The sequence below is a fragment of the Silurus aristotelis genome (genome assembly GCF_946808225.1).
Source record: "Silurus aristotelis genome assembly, chromosome: 10".
In the NCBI taxonomy this organism is placed as follows: Eukaryota; Metazoa; Chordata; class Actinopteri; order Siluriformes; family Siluridae; genus Silurus; species Silurus aristotelis.
The window spans coordinates 19,984,809-20,006,404 of record NC_139583.1 but is presented as its reverse complement, the minus strand read 5'-3'; the positions used below and the strand labels follow the sequence as shown (position 1 = coordinate 20,006,404).

Genomic DNA, 21,596 nt, shown 5'->3' with positions numbered 1-21,596 from the left:
CAGTCAGTCCGGATCGGAAACAGCATCTCCAGCACCACCACACTGAGCACTGGGGCAGCTCAGGGCCAACAACCTGTCTCTAAACATTGAAAAAACTAAAGAGATGTTTGTTGACTTCAGGAGAGCACACTCCACTGATCATCTAAGGATCCTCTGTGAAGATCGCCAAAAGCACCATATTCCCTGGTGTTTACCTGGCAGAGAACTTCATTTGGTCACTCAACACCAGCTCTATCACCATGAAAGCCCAGCATCCTTCCTGAAGGCTGAGGAAAGCCCATCTCCCTCCCCCATCCTGACCATGTTCCACAGAGGGACCATTGGGAGCATCCTGAGCAGCTGCATCACTGCCTGGTTTGGGAACTGCACCGTCTTGGATTGCAAGACCCTACAGAGGATAGTGAGGACAGCTGAGAAGATCATCTGAGTCTCTCTCTCTCCTCTATCATGGACATTTACACTACACACTGCATCTGCAAAACAGCATTGTGGACGATCCCACACACCCATCAAACACACTCTTCACCCTCCTGCCATCAGGAAAGCGGTTCCGAAGCATTCGGGTCGCAACATCCAGACTGTGCAACAGTTTCTTCCCTCCAGGAATCAGGCTTCTCAACACAGAACTGAACCGAATCTCATACACACACACACTCACCTGTGTGACTGATCTAACAAACTGTTTGCATGCTGTTTATCTTTTTGACTGCTACAATTGCTGTTTTGCACAAACCCTTTTTTTTTTTTTTTTAAATTACAAGGTTCACACTGTGTAATATACAGTAGGTTTACTGGCTGCACTATTTTGTGTTTTGTGTATTTGTCCTACACTGTCTTGTGTTGTCTTTGCACCAGGTTGCACACGATGCACTTTATGTGGCAAAGACACTTACTAGTCCTTAGCCCTGTGTTTTCTGTTATGTAGCTTTATGTTGTTCAATGTAGCATCAGACTTCTGGAAAAACGTGGTCTCATTTTCCTGTGTACTGCGTCAGCTATATATATTTGAAATGACAATAAAAGCTTCTTGACTTGACATTTACTTTTTGTAATAACATTGTGAACATGTAGTGTTGTTCTTCTGCCTATATGGAGGTTTCCGTGTTTTTTTTGCTGAATTTTTTATTAAAAATACGAGGATGTGGACAAATGTGGTCTGAGATGAAGCCTAATGTGGCCAAAAGTACACATCATACCAGTTGTTTTTATACTGTAGCATTACAATTTTAACTCACTTAAACTAAGGGACTAAAACATTTTCCAGCATGACAATACCACTGTGAACAAAAAAGGTCCATGAAGACATGGTTGGAGTTGAAGAACATATTTCCTGAGAAGAGCCATGACCTCAACCCCACTGAACACCTTCGGGATGAATTGAAACATAGACTGCACCACAGCCCTCCAGACCAAACATCAGTACCCAATCTCACTAATGTTCTTCTAGCTGAATATGCAAATCCTACAGCCACATTTATAAATTTTAAAGCCTTTACAAAAGAGTGGATGTTATTATAACAGTACAGGAATGGAACTGAATATGGAATGTATTGATACGTATCACATATGAGTCTACTTTACATCTGTATATCTGCACAATCAGATTATATTAACATCAGAAGGAGAAAAAAAGTGTGAATTTAACTGTGGCATTGAGATTTTTACCAGATAGCCTGTTGTGAGAATTTATTTCAGTAACTACTGATCTCTTGAGATTTTCACACAACAGTCTCCAGAGTTTACACAAAATTCAGTGTGTGGCGGGTGAGCAGACTGCTTAAACAACACCTTGGGTTTTGATGAAAGATGAAAGGAAATATACCAAACAGCTTTGGGCTGACAGAAGGTCTATTAGGTCTATAGTTGGTCTATAAGGCCTATAATTCTTTAACTCTAATTTAAATAAGCACTTTTCTGCAGTTGAAGTGGATGAGCTACAACATCAGAAGACCACCAGGTTTCAATGCTGTCAACTAGGAATAAAAAGCTGACATTATCATGTCAGACATTATCATATCACTTTATGACAACAAAGATTTGACATAAAAAACTGACCAGGTTTTTGTGTGTGTGTGTGTGTGTGTGTGTGTGTGTGTGTGTGTGTGTGTGTGTGTGTGTGTGTGTGCGTGTGTAATTCATTAATTACACAAATATAACAGGCCATTATTTACAGTAATATTGTTTTCACTCTAAAATCAGATGCGTAAATATATAAAAAATAATAAAAATAAGTGTGTGTGTAATTTGTTATTTATAATGTTGTTATATTATATAACAGATCATTATTTACAGTAATATAGTTTGCACTGTGAAATCAGTTAAAGCGTGCGTTGAAATAAATGTGTGTGTGTGTGTGTGTGTGTGTGTGTGGGTGTGGGTGCTTCGCTGTGGGTGCATGTAGGGTAACAGAAGAAACAATTCATCCTCTCTGTCTAAAAGCAGCAGAAACATTGTCTCAGCCATGATAAACCATCACCATCGGTTTGTGTGTCTGCTGTAAAAGAGGGTGCTACAAAGACATGTCATGCAGACAGGTCATGCGGTTGCTAAGAAACAGCCACTCAAAAAAAAGTGTAGGCTGAAGGAACAGATGAAGACACAACCCACGTCCATTAATCAAACGCACACCTTCCTCAATCATAAACATATTTTCATTGATCATTCATTCTGTACAATGGTAAAATGAACTTTGTATTAAAGTCAGACATGGTGAATATATACACACATGCGGACACACATGACTCTGCAACATATTGGATACTCATGTCCACATGGAGGAGAGAAAGAAATAAGAGAGTTCAGTATTAGGTTTAGGGTGTGAGGAACTGACAGCCCTACTAGCATTATATCAGTAATGCGCATTGCTATGGCAACAGCCTCAGACAGTGACACACACACACACTATTTCTTACACAGTGAAGTTGAATGCTTGAATCAGATCAAATTAAATCCAATTTTATAAAAATATTCATCATGCTGAATATTTCCAAAAAGTGTGGCATAGGTGTGGAATATATATAAAAAGTTCAAGGTTGTTTTTATACATTATTGTATCTATAGTAACACATCATACACATGACTGATTACAGAAATGTGCTCTTGTTTACCAAAGTAAAACATATGCATGTGGTATTAATGTTAATGTAAGAAGACATTTATTTAACATTTATGGTTGGAATATTTTGTAAGTGTTTTGTAGCAGTCACTCTGATTTGCACAGGAAAGTCTTTAGTACAAAAGAGTTTAAAGGTTAATTGGTGATGGCGTAATGCCTAATGTCTCTGGGATGTTCAGGGGTTCAAGTCCCAACACCACCAAGCTGCCACTGTTGGGCACTTGAGCAAGGCACTTAACCCATTACCTGCTTCAGGGTTGCCCATACAATGGATAGTCCTGTGCTCTAACCCCAGATTCCTAACAAGCTGGGACCTAAATATCATGTAACAACCAGTAAAATGTTCATTAATAAATACACTGATTTAAAATGTAATCGTTGGAAATTTGCTATGGTATAAGCATAACAACATATAAAAGAATGTGCATACAGAGTGTTATACAGAGTGCATTATGTTGTGTATGACTTGCTTTGTAAGTGGGAAACGTAAATTGGGAAGTTGAAATGCTGACTTCTGATAAAAAAGGAAATAAATCACATCATCAAGCTACTATTGCTGGGCACTTGAGCAAAATTAACCCTCAGCTTGTAAAAATGAGATAAAATGTAAGTAGCTTTGGGAGGGTGTCTGCCAGATGTCTTCTTCTTCTTCTTTCGGCTTTTCCCATTAGAGGTCACCACAGCGAATCATCTGTCTCCATACCCTCCCTGTCCTCTACATCTGCCTCTTTCAAACCAACTACCCAACTACCTGCATGTCTTCCCTCACCACATCCACAAACCTCCTTTTTGGCCTTCCTCTTTTCCTCCTTCCTGGTGGCTCCATCCTCAGCATTCTCCTACCGATATACCCCATGACCCTCCTCTGCACATGTCCAAACCATCTCAATCTCGCCTCCCTTACCTTGTCTCCAAAACGTCCTACATGCTCTGTCCCGCTAATAAACTAATTTCTAATCCTGTCCATCCTCGTCACTCCCAACAAAAACCTCAACATCTTCAGCTCTGCTACCTCCAGCTCCACCTCCTGTCTTTTACTCAATGCCACTGTCTCTAAACCATACAACATCTCAGGTCTCACCACAGTCCAATAAACTTTCCCTGTCACGCTTGCAGATACTCTTCTATCACAGATCACTCCTGCCACTCTTCTCCACCCACTCCACCCTGCCTGCACTCTTTTCTTCACTTCTCTAACACACTCTCCATTACTTTGCACTGTTGACCCCAGGTACCTGAACTCCTCCACCTTCTCCACCTCTTCTCCTTGCAACCGCACCTCTCCACTGCCCTCCCTTTCATTCACACACATGTACTCTGTCTTACTCTACTGACTTTCATTCCCCTCCTCTCCAGCGCGTACCTCCATCTCTCCAGGCTCATCTCCACAAACACACAATGCAACTCCTTCTGACCTTCTCTTTACTTCTCCATCAACGTTCTCAAAGCAAATAATGCGTCTGTGTTGCTCTTCCTCTCTCTCTCATTTTATTCATTCATCAGCTGCTCAAAATACTCCCTCCATCTTCTCAACACACTCTCCTCACTAGTCCTTACATTTCTATCTCCATCCTTTATTGCTCTAACTTGCAGCAAATCCTTTCCAGCTCGGTCCCTCTGCCTGGCCAATGTTCCTGGCCTTACTCCCTTTCCACTTGGTCTTCTGAGCACATAGCATATCTATATTTCTCCTCTCCATCATATCAGCGAACTCTCTCCCTTTATCAGTCATAGTACCAACATTTAAAATACCAACCGTAACCTCCACTCTCCTACACTTTTTTCCTGCCGTCTCTGTAGACGTCTTCCTCCTCTCCTTCTCCTTCTCCTCCTTCGGCCAGCAGTAGCCCAATTTCAACCAGTAGCCTGTTGGCTAACAATACCTGTGGCAGTCGTTGGTAACCCGGGCCTCGACCGATCCCGGTATGAAATTCTGATTCGTGATCTGCATATTTGATTTGGCAGATGTTTTCCATTGGATGCCCTTCCTAACGGAACACTCTCCATTTATCCAGGCTTGGGACCGGCACCAAAAGTGCACTGGCTTGTGCAACCCCAATGGCTGGGTTCTGCCAGATGTCATCAGTATAAAATTTAAGTGGTAAGTTTGGACGATGTAATTTTCCAATTGGACATGTTTGACTTGCAAAGTTGTGAAAACAATTGACATCACCGTTTTCTCTCTTAGCAACAAGCGAGCAAACTGTGATGATTGATGTATACGTTTCTCTTTAGGCAATGGACTGTAAAGTCATTGTTATAGAGTTCACCAGCTAATATTGTAAGACTTTAATATATGTTGACCAATACAAAGCAAATACTTCTCTATACAGTATAACATTAAAATATATTAGTATTTTGTTTATTATATCCTGTGCACATTCATGTTGATTTAAGGTTAGTCGTTAAACTGTTAGGGTTCTGATTGAAAGGTTGAGGAGTTCAAATCCCAGAAAAGCCAAGCTGCCACTAATGGGCCCTTGAGCAATATAATTAAAACTCCTTTTAATAACCCTTTTTTTAATAAAAATTTGATAGTTCCACATTTTCCCTTGTTATAGGTGCGACATTACAAGTTATATATTATATTATAATGTTATATTGTCCACCTCACTCTAGATAGTGTCAATCAGCAAAAAATAATATGTTGTTCAGTTTTTTCACTAAACCTTTTGGGCTAACTCCAATAATTAACACTAACGAGGATAATGCTAAGTAGCATTTAGCATTGCACAAACAGGGTGCTTAAAATATCACACACATTACACTAAGAACAACTAACTGAAGTAAAATTCACACACTGAATGTTTTGAATGAACAACTACATTTCTGCTGACAGAATGGGTAGGACATTGTTTTGCTATTACAGGTCAAAACAACAAGGTGCAAACAGAAGGAAGTGTGAACTATAAAAGACAACAGAAAGGAAAGCATTGCAAAAAATTGGAACAACAAGATTACGGAGAATAGAAGGAAGAAAACATTTCAAGGATACAGCAAAATAAGATGTAGATTACAATATAATAATGGGGAACATTATACAACAACTTAAAGAGTGACAGAACAAAATGATGGAAAAAAAGAAAGAGTGTCGAAGATTAAAAGGTGAAGTACACATAAAACCCAGTTGTCTGAAGGACAACACAAAACAATACAAGAAGACAATGGCAATACACAACATACAATAAACACAAAAGTCTGATAATGCTTCTTGGCATTGACAAGGTAATCCATTCAGTGTAATTTTGCCCCAGTATAGAGGGCACAGGGGAAAAGAGAACAAACAAAACATAAAAGACAATACAAACATATTATTATGCAGAAAAGAAGAAATGAAAGAGAAAGGAAGGTCAAAATAGAAGAAAGGAGGAGGACAAGAAGACAAGAGGATAACAAAGGCTTAGTGAATAGGGTAATTTGTGGTTTGGGACACGTCCACTGTGGACTGCTTACAGTGATGTTTCCAAGATGACGTAAACAGAACTGCTGTTCCTGTTTTACTGTAATCGAGAGCGTCCTTGGTGAGGTGAGACACTTGATGTCACACAGTTATAATCTGCGTAGCGCATGTGCACGCACACACAAAAAAAATTTACCAACATGCACTGATTATTAACAATTCAGGTCATTAGCAAATAGCACTCCTGCAGAGAGAGAGAGAGAGAGAGAGAGAGAGAGAGAGAGAGAGAGAGAGAGAGAGAGAGAGAGAGAGAGAGAGAGAGAGAGAGAGAGAGAGAGAGAGAGAGAGAGAGAGAGAGAGAGAGAGAGAGAGAGAGCACTGCAGTGGCTCTGAAAGCCTCTGAAGCGTGTGTGTGTATAGGGGGATATAATAAGAACTCTAAGGGTTACAGGACTAATTCAAAATCTCAGTAGGAAACACTGTGACATCACCATGACTACATGACTTTCTTTGAGCCAATCACTGCACATTAATGACTATACAGCCAATCAGTGAACCGATGCAGGTGTGCGTCAGGTCTGAGTTTAAAAGTGGGGGAGGGGTGTGACGTCTGGGTGACGTTAGAGGATGAGACAGAGACAGCAAGAGTAAAGCGTACAGAACTGAAGGAAAAGAGAAGGACACATCAGTCAAAACTAATTAGCTTCACTCATCATCATTTAAATTTTATGACCACCATAAAGTTTATTTTAGAATGAGTCTTCGAGTGACTCAGCACATTAAAGTACATATTGTGACTGACTGTGTGCAGGTTTGAGCTCATGTTTTGTGGTTGATAATGAAAAAAAAAGTCACAGGCAATAGCTAGCATTACACTGACAAGCTGCAAAAAGGGAGCTCAAAATGGGAGACATTAACTATATAGCCATGGGACCCAGGAACTATATTTTCATTGCAATGTACACTCACTTCCCTTTTTAAAAGGAATACATGTGCAGTAGCCCCTTAATTATTATTTCAATGCAATTCTCAAAACAGCCAATCTTGAGGCTGCAGCCCATGCTTTATTTTTAAAACATCCTAATGGGGAAAAAGTATGATCTCTAAGGCATGGTTGCTGGTATCAGATTGTCTTTGTATTCCAGATATTGCTAACCTTTGGGGATCTTGCCACATGACAGTATCTAGAGTTTACCCAGAATGGTGCAAAAAACAAAAAAACATTAAGTCTCGATATGCAAGAATTTTGAGGTGGATGGGCTACAACAAAAGAAGACCACAACCTTCAAGTTCTGTCAGCCAATGACAAGAATCTGAAACACAGACTCACTAAAACTAGGTAAATAAAGATGAACAAACACTTTTTTCAGTCTTCATTTGTCTAATTTTGGTCTGGCTGTGCCCATGATAGCTTTGACCTTTTAGTTCCTGTCTAACAGGAGTTGATGTTTCATGCATTCTGAGATGCTTTTCTGTTCACCACCATTGTAAAGAGTGTTTGTTTGTGTTACTATAGACTTCCTGTCAGCTCAGACCATTCTCCTATGATCGCTCCTAATGTTTTTTTTTTCCCTGAAAACTCAGAAATTGGGCAGGTGAAGACTTACTAATCTTTACCTGTCCAATTCCAGTGAGTCTGCACCCATGATAGCCTCAAGTTCTTGTTCTTGGCTGACAATCGCTCTTTAAGCTCATCTGCGACAATGTTTTGTGCACACAAGGTGATTTTCTAAGCACCATGATTGTAAAGAAAGATTATATAAGTTGCTGTGTCATTCTTGGCAGCTTGAATCAATCTGGCTATTTTTCTATGACACAAGACAACATGTGTGTTTCTGGAATACTTAAAAACGTCCATCTGGCATCGACAACCATGCCCCTTTCAAAAACAAAGGTCACACTTGTCCCTCATTTTGATTAAAAATTAAAATATGACCTGAAGCTTGTGGCCTGTAGCTGCATGACTTTAGGAATTATGCTGCTGCTACATGATTGGCTGATTGCATACAGTTAAACTGACTAATTAAAAATACAACAGAGTTTCAAATTAGATTACTAAGGATAATTCTCAATAAAAATAAAAACAAAAAACAGATTAACAATTAACTAAATGAAACCATGATACCATATTAAGATAATATAAGCAAAATTTCTTAGTTCATTTAGATTCACAGAAATTCCATAACTCAAAGAAAATAGTTATTCTGGTTTACAATTATCAAGTCACAATTTGCTGGAATAGTTTCAGTATTACAGTACAGCTTAATTTGAAGGAGGACCAATATGATAAACATACTGGCACTGGACCCCTTGAGATTTACTCCAGACAAAACACTTAGAGATGTTTAATGTTTGATAGAAGTCTTGCATGTATGTAATTGTAAAGTTAATAACATAAAATAAAAGGACTTGCAGCAATAGTTGTCCTTTTTGTGATTTTCTGTTAATGAATATATAATTTATATTTCAGGGGATGAAAGATGGTGCTGTCGGTTCATTTGTAACCTGTAGTGTGATTTAGTCAGGTTAAAAATTCATTTCAGTTTGCTGGGACAGGGAGTTTGCTGAGATCCAAACCTGGCTTTTACAAATACTTATCAGACACAAAACCTTATTTATATATTCTAATATGAATACAAATAAAGAAGAAAGAATTATTAATAAATATCTGTTATTTATCAGCAATCGTTTTTTTTTTATTAAAAAAAATAATAATTAATGAAGTAAAAGGGAAAAAAAATGGAAAAATGTATCAAAGCTAATCTGACAGAGTTTTTTTCACACCCACATTGTAAATAGGTCAATGTGTAAACACATACACACAGATGCGCAGGACATGCAGAGATGCTCAATTTCTGTTAAACACACACACACGCATCCTTCCTCTCTGTTCTGTTGCCACAGCAACACTCTATTCTTCGCATCTTACAGACAGCACATGATCTCTCTCTCTCACACTCACACACACTCACACTCAAACACACAAACATACACACACCTGGCAGTTGTGTCCGGTGAACTGTGCACTGCATGTGCAGATGTACTTCAGCTCTTCTCCTTCTGCAGGTGTACACACTCCTCCATTCAGACATGGTTGTCCCTCACATGCGTCCATGGGGTTTGTTGGGGTCACATCAGGGTCAGATGTTACAGGAGTTGTTACCCCACTCTCAGCAAGGAAGATGAGGAGAGGAAGAGCAAGGAAGATGAGCTCCATTATACACCCGTTCAGCATTGAGATCTTCTCTAATGTGCAGTGCAGAGCTCCACAGCTTCAATGTGTGTGTGACAGAGACAGCAAGAGAGTATGTGTGTGGAAGCAAGAGAGAGAGCAATAGAGAGGGTGGGTGAGTGAGAAGAGAGAGAGAGAGAGAGAGAGAGAGAGAGAGAGAGAGAGAGAGAGAGAGAGAGAGAGAGAGATGCACACAGACAGACAGATAGAATAGTAAAAGAGAAAAAGAAACAGAATGGGGAAAAAAGAGAGAGAGTGAAAGAGGGGAAAATAGAGAGTGCGAGGGACAGCACTACAGAGAAAGACAGAATGAGAGAGAAAACAAGACAAAAGTCAAAGCAAAAAAAAGCCACTAAAGATTCTTTAGCAAGACGGAGATATACGGTATGTGGGGGGGGGGGGGTGTAGACTGACAGAGAGATGCTGAATCACAGGCATAATTAAACACACATACACACATGCACACACACACACACACACACACACACACACACACACACACACACACACACACACACACACACACACACACACACACACACACACAGTGTTGTCACTCATGTCCTTGTGGTACAAACTCTTATAAAGAATATGTGTAAGTGTTTCTCCAGGGTCTTGATCACAATGAAGGTGGTCTCCATGGTGACCAGACCAGGTTCTTATAAAAAAAAAACATGCAGTAAAATTAACTTTGTTCTATTGTATGGCAAATGCACTATTGAGTTTGTGTTTTGTGCCTGAACACACACGAACACACACACACACACACACACACACAGACACACACCTGCCGTTTTAACACTACATTCAGTAAAATATGTATATTTTTGGCAAACAGTCCAAAATCTTCTGAAACAGTTTTATTCATTGGAGTGATTACACAAGATGTACTCCTTCTGAAACACTAACACTTATAGACTAGCCTGGGTGCATTAAATGTTCACTTAATTATAATAAGTAATCAAGCATAATCAAGCATTTCAATAAAGCATAATAATGTAAAAAGTATACAAGAACAATGCGAAAGGGTGCAGCAACTTACAGTAGACTAATGTCAAAATTAAATTCTATGGTTTTATGTATCCAGTCATAATTAAAATCATCTGATCCTTATCAGGCTTTGATTTTATACGCCCTCAGATAAACAACAACACATGACATAATCACACCGTGTCATTACATATTTTTGAACAATAAAGCCAAAATGGAAAAGTGTGCCATGTGTGAAAAAGTGCAGTTTACTGCTTCCATTGAAATTAATAGGCTAATCAAGAGGTGCTGCTAATCAAGTGCTCTCGATTAATTGATCAGCAATTGTAACCAGCTGATTAGTGACCAGGTGACATTCAGCTGGTCGGGAGCATTAAGGTGTGTTAATGCTAAGGAGGAAAAACATCAGCATTGATCTTAGAGAAGCAAGGTTATAAGGCCATTTCCAAACAATTTAAAGCTCACCATTGGACAGTGAGCACCATCATTCGCAAGTGAAAAACATTCAAGACAGTTGCCCAGGAATGGACGTCCCATCAAATTTACCTCAAAACTAGATCATGAGACGCTGGGAGAAATTCAAAAATAAAAACCAAGAGTTACATCTCAAATGCTACAGGCATCAATTAAAGTGTTAAATGTGAACGTTTATAAAATTACAATCAGCAAAACACTGAACAATTATGCTTTTTTGGAAGGGCTGTCAGGAGAAAGCCTCCACTTTCTAAAATAAAAAAATAAAAAAAAAATAAAAAAAAAATAGCACAGCTTAGGTTTGCAAAGAACCACATGACTTCTTAAAAAATGTCCTTTGGACAGATGAGACCACAGTGGAGATGTTTGGATATAATGCAAAGTGCTATGTTTGGCAAAAAAAAACAGCATATCACCACAAACACCTCATACCCACGGTCAAGCACAGTGGTGGAGGGGTGGTGAATTGGGTTTTGTTTGCAGTCACTGGACCTGGGCACCTTGCAGTTATTGTGATGACCATGAACTCCTCTGTACACTATAGTATTCTAATGTCGAATGTGGGTCTGTCTGACAGCTTAAACTTTGCCAAAATTGGGTCATGCAGGAAGATGATAATTCCGAGCCCCCCGGGAAAGTTGAAGTTATGCGATATTGCCAAAAGTTTGCGGACACTTGGTCATAAGAATAGCATGTGCTTTTTGAGCATCACATTCCACAACTAGTCCCAATTTGCACTTATAATTCCCTCCACTCTTCTGGGAAGATGTTCCACTAGATGGTCTCATTTCACTGTGTACTGCACCAGCTATATATGGTTGAAATGACAATAAAAGCCTCTTGACTTGACTAGATTTTGGAATGTGCTTTTGGAGATTTGTGCACATTCAAATGCAAGGGTGATAGTAAAAACAGGCACTGATGTAGGGTGAGGAGGCCTGGGGTGAACTCAGCATTCTAATTCAATCCAAAGGTGTTCAATAGAGTTGAAATCAGAGCTCTGTAGCAGGAGATCTTCTACTCCAACCCATGTAAAGCATATCTTAATAGAGTTTACTTTGTGCACAGGGGTATTGTCATGCTGGGACAGGTTTGGGTCTTCTAGTTCAAGTGAAGGGAAAATGTGATACAACCTAACAGTTTGGAAAAGAACCACACATGACTGGGAAAGTCATGTGTCCCAATACTTTTCTCCAGATAGTGTATATAATGCTAAGAACCAGTTACCTGTTACATAAAAACATGTAATTCAAAGAGGGTGTACATTATTGTATACATGACTGTACCTGTATTAGCTGGTGATGAAAAAACCTTAAATGGAATCAGATTTTAAAGGAAACCCCATCATTATCTGGGTGACACCAAATAGATATCATGGTATTATGTAATAGGACTGAAATGCCATTATTGCACATTATTCATCCAGCTGAACAATTAAATGCATATTATAATATTTTTAACTTTTAATTAGTGTTAGTAATTTTAGTTCAGTTTTCACTCAATTGGGAACTTATCCTCATCTGGGTGAATCCAAATAGTGCAATTATAAATGATTTTCCTTCTTCAGTACATTATAGTTATAAAGTTGGTGGAATTTCAGGACAATTTGCTCTGTTCTGTTCTTTATATATATATATATATATATATATATATATATATATATATATATATATATATATATATATATATATATATATATATATATAGTGAGGAAAATAAGTATTTGAACACCCTGCTATTTTGCAAGTTCTCCCACTTAGAAATCATAGAGGGGTCTGAATTTGTCATCGTAGGTGCATGTCCACTGTGAGAGACATAATCTAAAAAATTAAATCCAGAAATCACAATATATGATTTTTAAACTATTTATTTGTATGATACAGCTGCAAATAAGTATTTGAACACCTGTCTATCAGCTAGAATTCTGACCCTCAAAGACCTGTTAGTCTGCCTTTTAAATGTCCACCTCCACTACATTTATTATCCTAAATTAGATGCATCTGTTTGAGGTCGTTAGCTGCATAAAGACACCTGTCCACCCCATACAATCAGTGAGAATCCAACTACTAACATGGCCAGGACCAAAGAGCTGTCCAAAGACACTAGAGACAAAATTGTACACCTCCACAAGGCTGGAAAGGGCTACGGGCAGCTTGGTGAAGAAAGGTCCACTGTTGGAGCAATCATTAGAAAATGGAAGAAGCTAAACATGACTGTCAATCTCCCTCAGACTGGGGCTCCATGCAAGATCTCACCTCGTGGGGTCTCAATGAGCCTAAGGAAGGTGAGAAATCAGCCCAGAACTACACGGAATGAGCTGGTCAATGACCTGAAAAGAGCTGGAACCACCGTTTCCAAGGTTACTGTTGGAAATACACTAAGACGTCATGGTTTGAAATCATGCATGGCACCGAAGGTTCCCCTGCTTAAACCAGCACATGTCCAGGCACGTCTTAAATTTGCCAATGACAATTTGGATGATCCAGAGGAGTCATGGGAGAAAGTCATGTGGTCAGATGAGACCAAAATAGAACTTTTGGGTCATAATTCCACTAAACGTGTTTGGAGGAAGAAGATTGATGAGTACCATCCCAAGAACACCATCCCTACTGTAAAGCATGGGGGTGGTAGCATCATGCTTTGGGAGTGTTTTTCTGCACATGGGACAGGGCGAGTGCACTGTATTAAGGAGAGGATGACCGGGGCCATGTATTGCGAGATTTTGGGGAACAACCTCCTTCCCTCAGTTGGAGCATTGAAGATGGGTCGAGGCTGGGTCTTCCAACATGACAATAACCCGAAGCACACAACCAGGATAACCAAGGAGTAAGAAGCATATCAAGGTTCTGGCATGGCCTAGCCAGTCTCCAGACCTAAACCCAATGGAGAATCTTTGGAGGGAGCTCAAACTCTCAGCGACTGGCCAGAAACCTGACTGATCTAGAGAAGATCTGTGTGGAGGAGTGGGCCAAAATACCTCCTGCAGTGTGTGCAAACCTGGTGAAAAACTACAGGAAACGTTTGACCTCTGTAATTGCAAACAAAGGCTCCTGTACCAAATATTAACATTGACTTTCTCAGGTGTTCAAATACTTATTTGCAGCTGTATCATACAAATAAATAGTTAAAAAATCATGCATTGTGATTTCTGGATTTTTTTTTTTAGATTATGTCTCTCACAGTGGACATGCACCTACGATGACAATTTCAGACCCCTCTATGATTTCTAAGTGGGAGAACTTGCAAAATAGCAGGGTGTTCAAATACTTATTTTCCTCACTGTATATACTAGCTGAAAGTACCCGTGCTTCGCTACGGAAGGCAGAACGCTAAGCAATATGGCAATAAGCAGTAAGCACTGAGCAGGACTGAATGATCAAAGATCAGAACGTAACGTCAACAAATAACGTACTACCCCTTTGTAGTACCGATACAGGGCAAACTACTTTGAAAATAATTTTTATTGTGCATCTAACATGTAATAAGAAACAATGTAGTAAGTTTTATGAGGATCCGTACTGTTATTTCGAAGAGTTTACAATGCGTGAGAAATCGCGTTTTTCGCGAGTTAGCCGCGATCCAGGGCGAATTTTTCAAAACCCTTTCTTAGTGAGCACCTAAGACCCAAGAGGAAGGTATGTTCCAAATTTCATTGCAATCCGTTCAGTGGTTTTTGAGATTTCGTGATGAGTGAGTGAGTCAGTCAGTGGTATTTGAGCTTTATATATATATATATATATATATATATATATATATATATATATATATATATATATATATATATATATATATATATATATAAATTGTAGGGAGTGGGAAGTTTTTTCTGTCTTTTCTGATCTAATCCTTACAAAGGGACTCGATCATCAGTTCAGTTCAGTTATCACTGAGCTAGTTGTCTAGTTAATGTCTATAATGACTGGTTTTGTCACTTATTTTATAAATACTTAATATGACAGATTTTCTGTAGTTTATTACCCTGCTATCTCTTTGTTTGGTCTGCAGAATAGTACATTCCACAAGCTGCTGCTGTTAGGATGGCCTGAGATGGATATTGTAAAGATTAGTAAGATTATCATGGATGGAACCATATAGCTCAAGTTTCCATCATTGAATAGTAGCTTTATGTTAAAACTATAATTCACTAGCTCATCAAGTTTGTTGTTAGACAATTGCACTCTTTCAATATAGAGTACAGTTATAGAAAGGAATGACTGCTTATTTATAGAATCACTGCATTATGCAGTGTTACCCAGGAGGATGGGCTCAATTTGAGTCTGGTTTCTCTGGAGATCTCATTTATCCATGGGGACCAACACTGTACCGACACTTTGCTATATACAGACAGGTTAAACTATGAAATATATACATATACACTGACCAAGCATAACTTTATGGAAACTGACCAGTCATATTATTATGACCACCTGCCTAATATTGTGTTGGTTCATCTTTTGCTGCAAAACAGGCCTGACCCATTGACAGCATTAACTTCTTCAGCAGTTTGAGCTACAGTAGCTTGTCTGTTGTATCAGACCACACAGGCCAGCCTTCACTCCCCACGTGCATGAATAAACCTTGGCCGCCCGTGACCCTGTTGCCGGTTCACCACTGTTCCTTTCTTGGATGAATTTGTTAGATACTGACCACTGCAGACAAGGAAGAACTGCAGTTTTGGAGATGCTCTGACCCAGTTGTCTAGCAATCCCATCCTTTGTCAAACACTCTCAAATCCTTACGCTTGCACATTTTTCCTGCTTCTAACACTTGAATTTTGAGAAAAAATATTTCACTCGCCACCCACAACGACAACCTGTTTAAGAGCATGAATAACTGTACCCATGTCCTAATCCATGTTCGGATCCGATGGTTTCCAGCATGTGTGGCAACACCCTGGTGAGGAGAACCAAGAAACTTGTGCCTTGCCTACAGTCAAGCATGGTGGTGGTAGCATCATGGTCTGGAGCTGCATGATTGCTGCTGGTACTGAGGAGCTGCGTTTCGTTGAGGGAAACGCGGAGTCAAACATGTACTGTGACGTTCCGAAACCAAAGATTTATATTATGAAGACACAGCCAACATGACAATTGCCTTGCTGAGGAGGAAGGTGATTGAGTGGCCAAGTATGTCTCAAGACCTGAACACTACTGAGCACCTGTGGGGCATCTTCAAGTGGAAGGTAGAGAAGCGCCAATTGTCCAACATCCAGCAGCTTCGTGATGTCAATATAGAGGAGTGGAAGAGGATCCCAGCAACAACTTGTGCAGCTCTGGTGAAGTCCATGCCAGGACGATTAAGGCAGTGCAAGATAATGGTGCTCACACAATATTGTCACTTTGGACACAGTGAACATGTTCACTTAGGGTTTACTCAAGTTTGGTGCCAGCTATTTAAACAAAAATGGCTGTATTAAGTTATTTTTAGAGGACAGTAAATCTGTACTGTTATACAAGCTGCACATTGACTAATATAAAAGTTTCATTTGTGTATTAATGTCCTTTGAGAAAATATACTAAAATAATTGCTGAATTGTGAGGGGTGAACTCACTTTTGTAAACTACTTTTTGTATCTGCCCTGCCATAGAAGTCCACTTCATGAACCTTCCAATACAAAAACTATGTACTGATGTTCTATTGTTGATCCTAGACAATTTTACTTCATGAAGAGCTGACTAGGGCAGCAGGACAGAATTTTTTACAAGTTGGCTAATATCCTTTGACAGTACCACATTTGAGCGCTTCAGTGACATCCATTTAACATTTAATATTTGGACCTTGTGTGGTTGAAACACTTGAATTTGTTGACATTTTTATTTTTGTAGAATGAATTTACTACTTCTCCTTACAAGTTGCCTGACAATCCAACTGTTCAACCTTTATAAAGACCACCAATGCTTAGTAATATCCACTTTATTCAATTGTCTTCAGTAACATATTGCAGTTTTAAGCACAGATACTAAAATAAAATCCCTAGAAGACCATTTTCTTAACTGAATGATATAGTATTAGATATACAACATATGGACAAAGTATTGGGACACCTGACTTTTCCAGTACAATACTTGGCTTATTAACTGTATAGGATGTCTTTGAAGGTGGCAGCATTCAATTTTCCCTTCACTTGAACTAGGAGACCCAAACCTCTTCCAGCCCCTGTACACAAAGCCAGCTACATGAAGATATAGTTTACATGGGTTGGAGAGGAAGATCCTGAATGACCTGTAATAGAACCCATTTGAATACCTTTTACTAACGGCCTCGTGGTTGAATAAGCAAACATCTCAAAGCATTCTCCAAAATCTAGCAGAACATCTATCAGGAAGAGTGAAGCAGTAAATGGGGACTAAATGTACAATGATGTTAAAAATTTAAATGAAAACACATACAAACTTACAATTAGACAAACTTTCGTCTATATAGAGCAAGTACGCGTCATCATATTCCCTGTAATACGATCACCAGAACAGCTGGTTCTGAATGACATGGAAAACCAGCAGCTCGAAGATGTTTACAGAACCAGTTACATATGCAATGAAAGCTCTTCCTTTAGAATCGCCAGGATAATCGGGTTACTAGTATTTGGCACACTTACAAGAAGAATCAATCTTGTATTAAAATGGTTTTTCATGTTTTACATATGATTATAAGGAAATTTTTTTTTTTTTTTTTTCACAACTGCTGAAACTTTAGCCATGTTTTTCCCCTTTTCTTTTAAGATAATTTATTCTGGGGGGGGGGGGGGAGAGCATGGAGGAAACTATGTTGCGTGAATTTAATGTTCATTAGAACGGCACTTCCAAAACAAGCAATCAATCTGAAAAATACTGACCGGTATATACACCAATATAAAATATTTTATCACGAGTCCTAACTCAGTTTTGATTTAACTGAACCCAAAAGCATTTAGTTTCCACTGTTATTTTGTCTTGACATATTTGATGATAATTTGCTAAGTGTTAGAATCAGGTGACTCATTAGCTTAATTTCCAATAACAGAAAAGGAGCACAACAATTTCCATGGAATCCACAAGTCTTAATTAGAAGTATTTGGTGGAGTGGGTGAAAGAGGGCTGAGAGGCTGCACACTGAGTCAAACAGTTGCTTTTATTTATGTGTCCAGGTAAAAACAAGAACCTGATGCAGTAAATTATTGCAGATCTTAGAAACCAGCAGATGAAGGTTCGCGGTGAGGAGAGTGAACACTAGCACGCCACCACCCCCCAGGCAGGCAACACACTGTAGCGCGCACACACCACACCACCACGCTCCAATCCAAGCCAGCAGTGCAAACAAAACAGAATAATAAACTACAGCAAGAGGAGAAAAAAATATAGAAAATAAAAAAAAAAAAGCACAGTCACACCTCAAACTGGGTGTGTGAACTGCATATAAATTTTATTCCATAAATGTTTTTTTTTTTTTTTTTGAAAATGTCATCTGGCCATGAAACACTAAAATGAGACCAGCCAATTTTCTAACGTTTTTCTTTTTTTTTGCGCTCAGCTACATGGCAGGATTAATTATCACCCTGCGAGTCATATGACCTAACCACATAAGAGCGAGAAAATAAAGAAGGGTCTACTCTATCCAACTTCAATGCAGAGTAGACACTCGTGGCTTTTTTTTTTTTTTTTTCTTTTTTTAAACGTTGGCCAGAAGTCCATTTCACTCTGATGATAAAAAAAACCCAATAATTATAATAATAATAATAATAATACAATTATAGATCCTACACTTTCATCACTACCTGCATCGAACCAACTGCAACTTTTTCATACAGGGGTGGGGGGAAAAGAAAGATGTAACACAATAAAGAATGTGAAGAATGAGCAAAAACGTTGGTCTGTACAAATGATCTTTGGAGCTGTAAGAGAAACACACGCGCACCCGCACGCACACACTGCCTGCTGGATGGAAACACAGTGATGACATCATTCACCACCATGACGGGAAACGCACATTTTTCTTTAAATATCATATTTGACTTCCTTGCAAACAAATTGGCTACTGATATTACTGATTAGATCTGCTCAACAGGAGGTCATTTTCGTTTCCAAGATCTGCTCTGAAGAGGTGGACATTTTATTTTCCCAGATCTGTGCTGTAGAGGCAGCCATTTTGTCTCCAAGATCTGCTCTGAAGAGGCAGCCATTTCACTTCAAAGTCTGGTAACATTTTATTTTTATTTTCCCCCTGTAGCAGACGTACAACTTCAAGAGTCTCTTTTTCCCCCCTTTAGGAAGCAGCTGCATTAAGAAGCAGCTGAACCAATAAACAAAAAGAAATCAAAAGGGAGAACTAAAGCAATAGAAGGGAGGAAGTCATGAAGACATGTAGGTTGGTAGAAGGCATTTTGCTTTGTGTGTATGTGTGCGAGTGTGTGTTTGTGCGAGTATGTGAGAGATCAAGAAAGGTGAAAAGACTGCTGGCCCTCCCGTGCTGCCATTAACAGTTTCTCCCTCATGATCTCGATGCTGGAATAATCCGGAAGCTTCAGGTAGTTGACACAAGTCATCACAGACGGCAGGAAGTCGTCTGGGTTCTCCGTTGACTCGAACGTCTTGCGCACAATTGTCAGAGGAGGATTTAAACTCCGGAATCCTAGTTATGGAAAATAATGTGGGGAAAAAAATTTGTATAAGACTCAAAATTACTGCCATGCTAGAGCTGTAATACCTCAAACCCCGCAGTTCTAAAGTTCACAATAGCCAATATTCATGACATAAAATAAGCAAATAAACATAACATAAGAAAACGACTAATAACTCCATGGCACTAACTACATGTAACCATGCTTTTTTTCCCCTTTAAGCTCTGGGGACAAGACGCTATATTGGAAAATGGAACAGTCAGTTTCTCTCACCTCCTACTGGCAGTCTCGGGCTCCCGGTCACGAACTGCAAGAAGAGTCTTTGCTGCTCTGCATCAAAGCTACTCAACACCTCAAAAAGGAATCGCACTGCCCGGCTAAACACAACAAAACACACATTTTTATTTTATTTACACAAATGCTCGGTTTTAGGCAAAAGGATACACTACATGGGATTTAAGATATATATATATGCGCGCACAAGGATGTACAAGTTTGTACCTGTCATGTGTATACCCGTGGTCCGGTCTGCAGCATTCCATCAGAGTTTTGACGTCCCACGTCTCTGATTTGCTGCCACACAACAACTGGTCCAGCTGAGAAAGGCAGACATACACATGCTTAAAAAACATGAAAGAGACGAAAAAAGGGGGGAACAAATTAAAAGACAAGCACAGCTCACCTCTTCTGGGTAGAAGTACTGTAGGTGGTGTAGGGGGAAAACAGACTCAAACCCTTCCCTAAATGACTCAAACTGCCGGGACACACCCTCATTTAAGGTCCAGTACACCACCAACTGCAAACACACAGGGACACATTTAACAGTGTTTTAACATTGTGTATATGGTTTCCATCTATTTTTCAGATGCTGGTAAAGTGGCTGAAATGTCTCTTCCACCAGGTATTAGTAAATGGTAGATGAGGTACAGGGCTTAGTAGGTTTATCCTCCAGACAATGTATTGTGTGGAGTGTTGTACACACACTCCCAGGTCCCACTCCATGTAGTGTATACTATGTGCAAAGCTGTTGGGTATATAATTTCCTCTCAGGTCCTCCTTCAGGTTGTGTGTAGTCTGTAAAAGTATGGGGTGCTGTGCATATTGTGCAACTGTCTCTCAGACACCTCCAAGCTGTCTGTAGTGTGTGTAGGGTATGGAATGTTGTGTGTATGGTGTAGAACTCACCCTTAAGTACTCCTCCAGGTTGTGTATGGTGACTGGGACATCCTTGCCTCCTTTTTTCAGTTCGATGTTGGGGAATCCTGGCAGTGTAAAGTCCAGCCCTAAATCCTCCACTGAACAGCCGTTCATATTTAAACTTTCCAGAGCCTGCTGTAGTGTCTCCCTCGTCTAACACAAGACAGATGGGCAAAACATTTTTCAGAAACTAATTTCTTTAGGGGGAAATAAATTATATATATATATATATATATATATATATATATATATATATATATATATATATATATATATATATATATATATATATATATATATATATATATATATATATATATATATATATATATATATATATATATAAATTTCTCTTCCAAAAGTTTATATATCAACTAACTGCCAACAAGCTGAACTTAGGCCTCTGATATGCATATTGGAGTTTAACACAACACCCATCTCCCTTATGACCTCCAAAAGTTCAGTAAAATGTATTTATCAAGCATTCTGTAGTTTACCCTTCAACTTCATGGTTTACAAAGATTTTACCATTATTTAATTTTTTTAAACGCTGATATAAATCTGGTTTTAATGTTCTTACCGGAAAGGCGGTCATTTT

The 21,596-nt window shown here is 39.1% G+C and overlaps 2 protein-coding genes across 10 annotated transcripts in view; both read right to left on the bottom strand.

Moving 5' to 3' along the window:
- Nucleotides 1–10,236, bottom strand: part of dner (delta/notch-like EGF repeat containing) — a 29,375-nt gene extending 19,139 nt beyond the window's left edge. The window contains exon 1 of one of the 2 annotated variants that reach the window (XR_014535438.1): nucleotides 9,514–10,096. Coding sequence is in view for 1 of the 2 variants with exons in the window: in XM_083552664.1 (XP_083408790.1) it covers nucleotides 9,514–9,750 (237 nt within the window). In the remaining variant the exon portion in view is untranslated. Of the gene's footprint in view, nucleotides 1–9,513 lie in introns of both variants that reach the window. The other variant, XM_083552664.1, reaches the window with a different exon arrangement.
- An 8,060-nt stretch (nucleotides 10,237–18,296) lies between these two features.
- Nucleotides 18,297–21,596, bottom strand: part of trip12 (thyroid hormone receptor interactor 12) — a 47,676-nt gene continuing 44,376 nt past the window's right edge. For all 8 annotated transcript variants that reach the window (XM_083552565.1, XM_083552568.1, XM_083552571.1 and 5 more), the window contains 5 exons: nucleotides 20,987–21,151; nucleotides 20,484–20,597; nucleotides 20,303–20,397; nucleotides 20,075–20,178; nucleotides 18,297–19,812 (listed from right to left, as the gene is read on the bottom strand). In XM_083552565.1, the coding sequence (XP_083408691.1) occupies nucleotides 19,616–19,812; nucleotides 20,075–20,178; nucleotides 20,303–20,397; nucleotides 20,484–20,597; nucleotides 20,987–21,151 (675 nt within the window). In that variant the 3' untranslated portion in view covers nucleotides 18,297–19,615. The remainder of the gene's footprint in view (nucleotides 19,813–20,074; nucleotides 20,179–20,302; nucleotides 20,398–20,483; nucleotides 20,598–20,986; nucleotides 21,152–21,596) is intronic.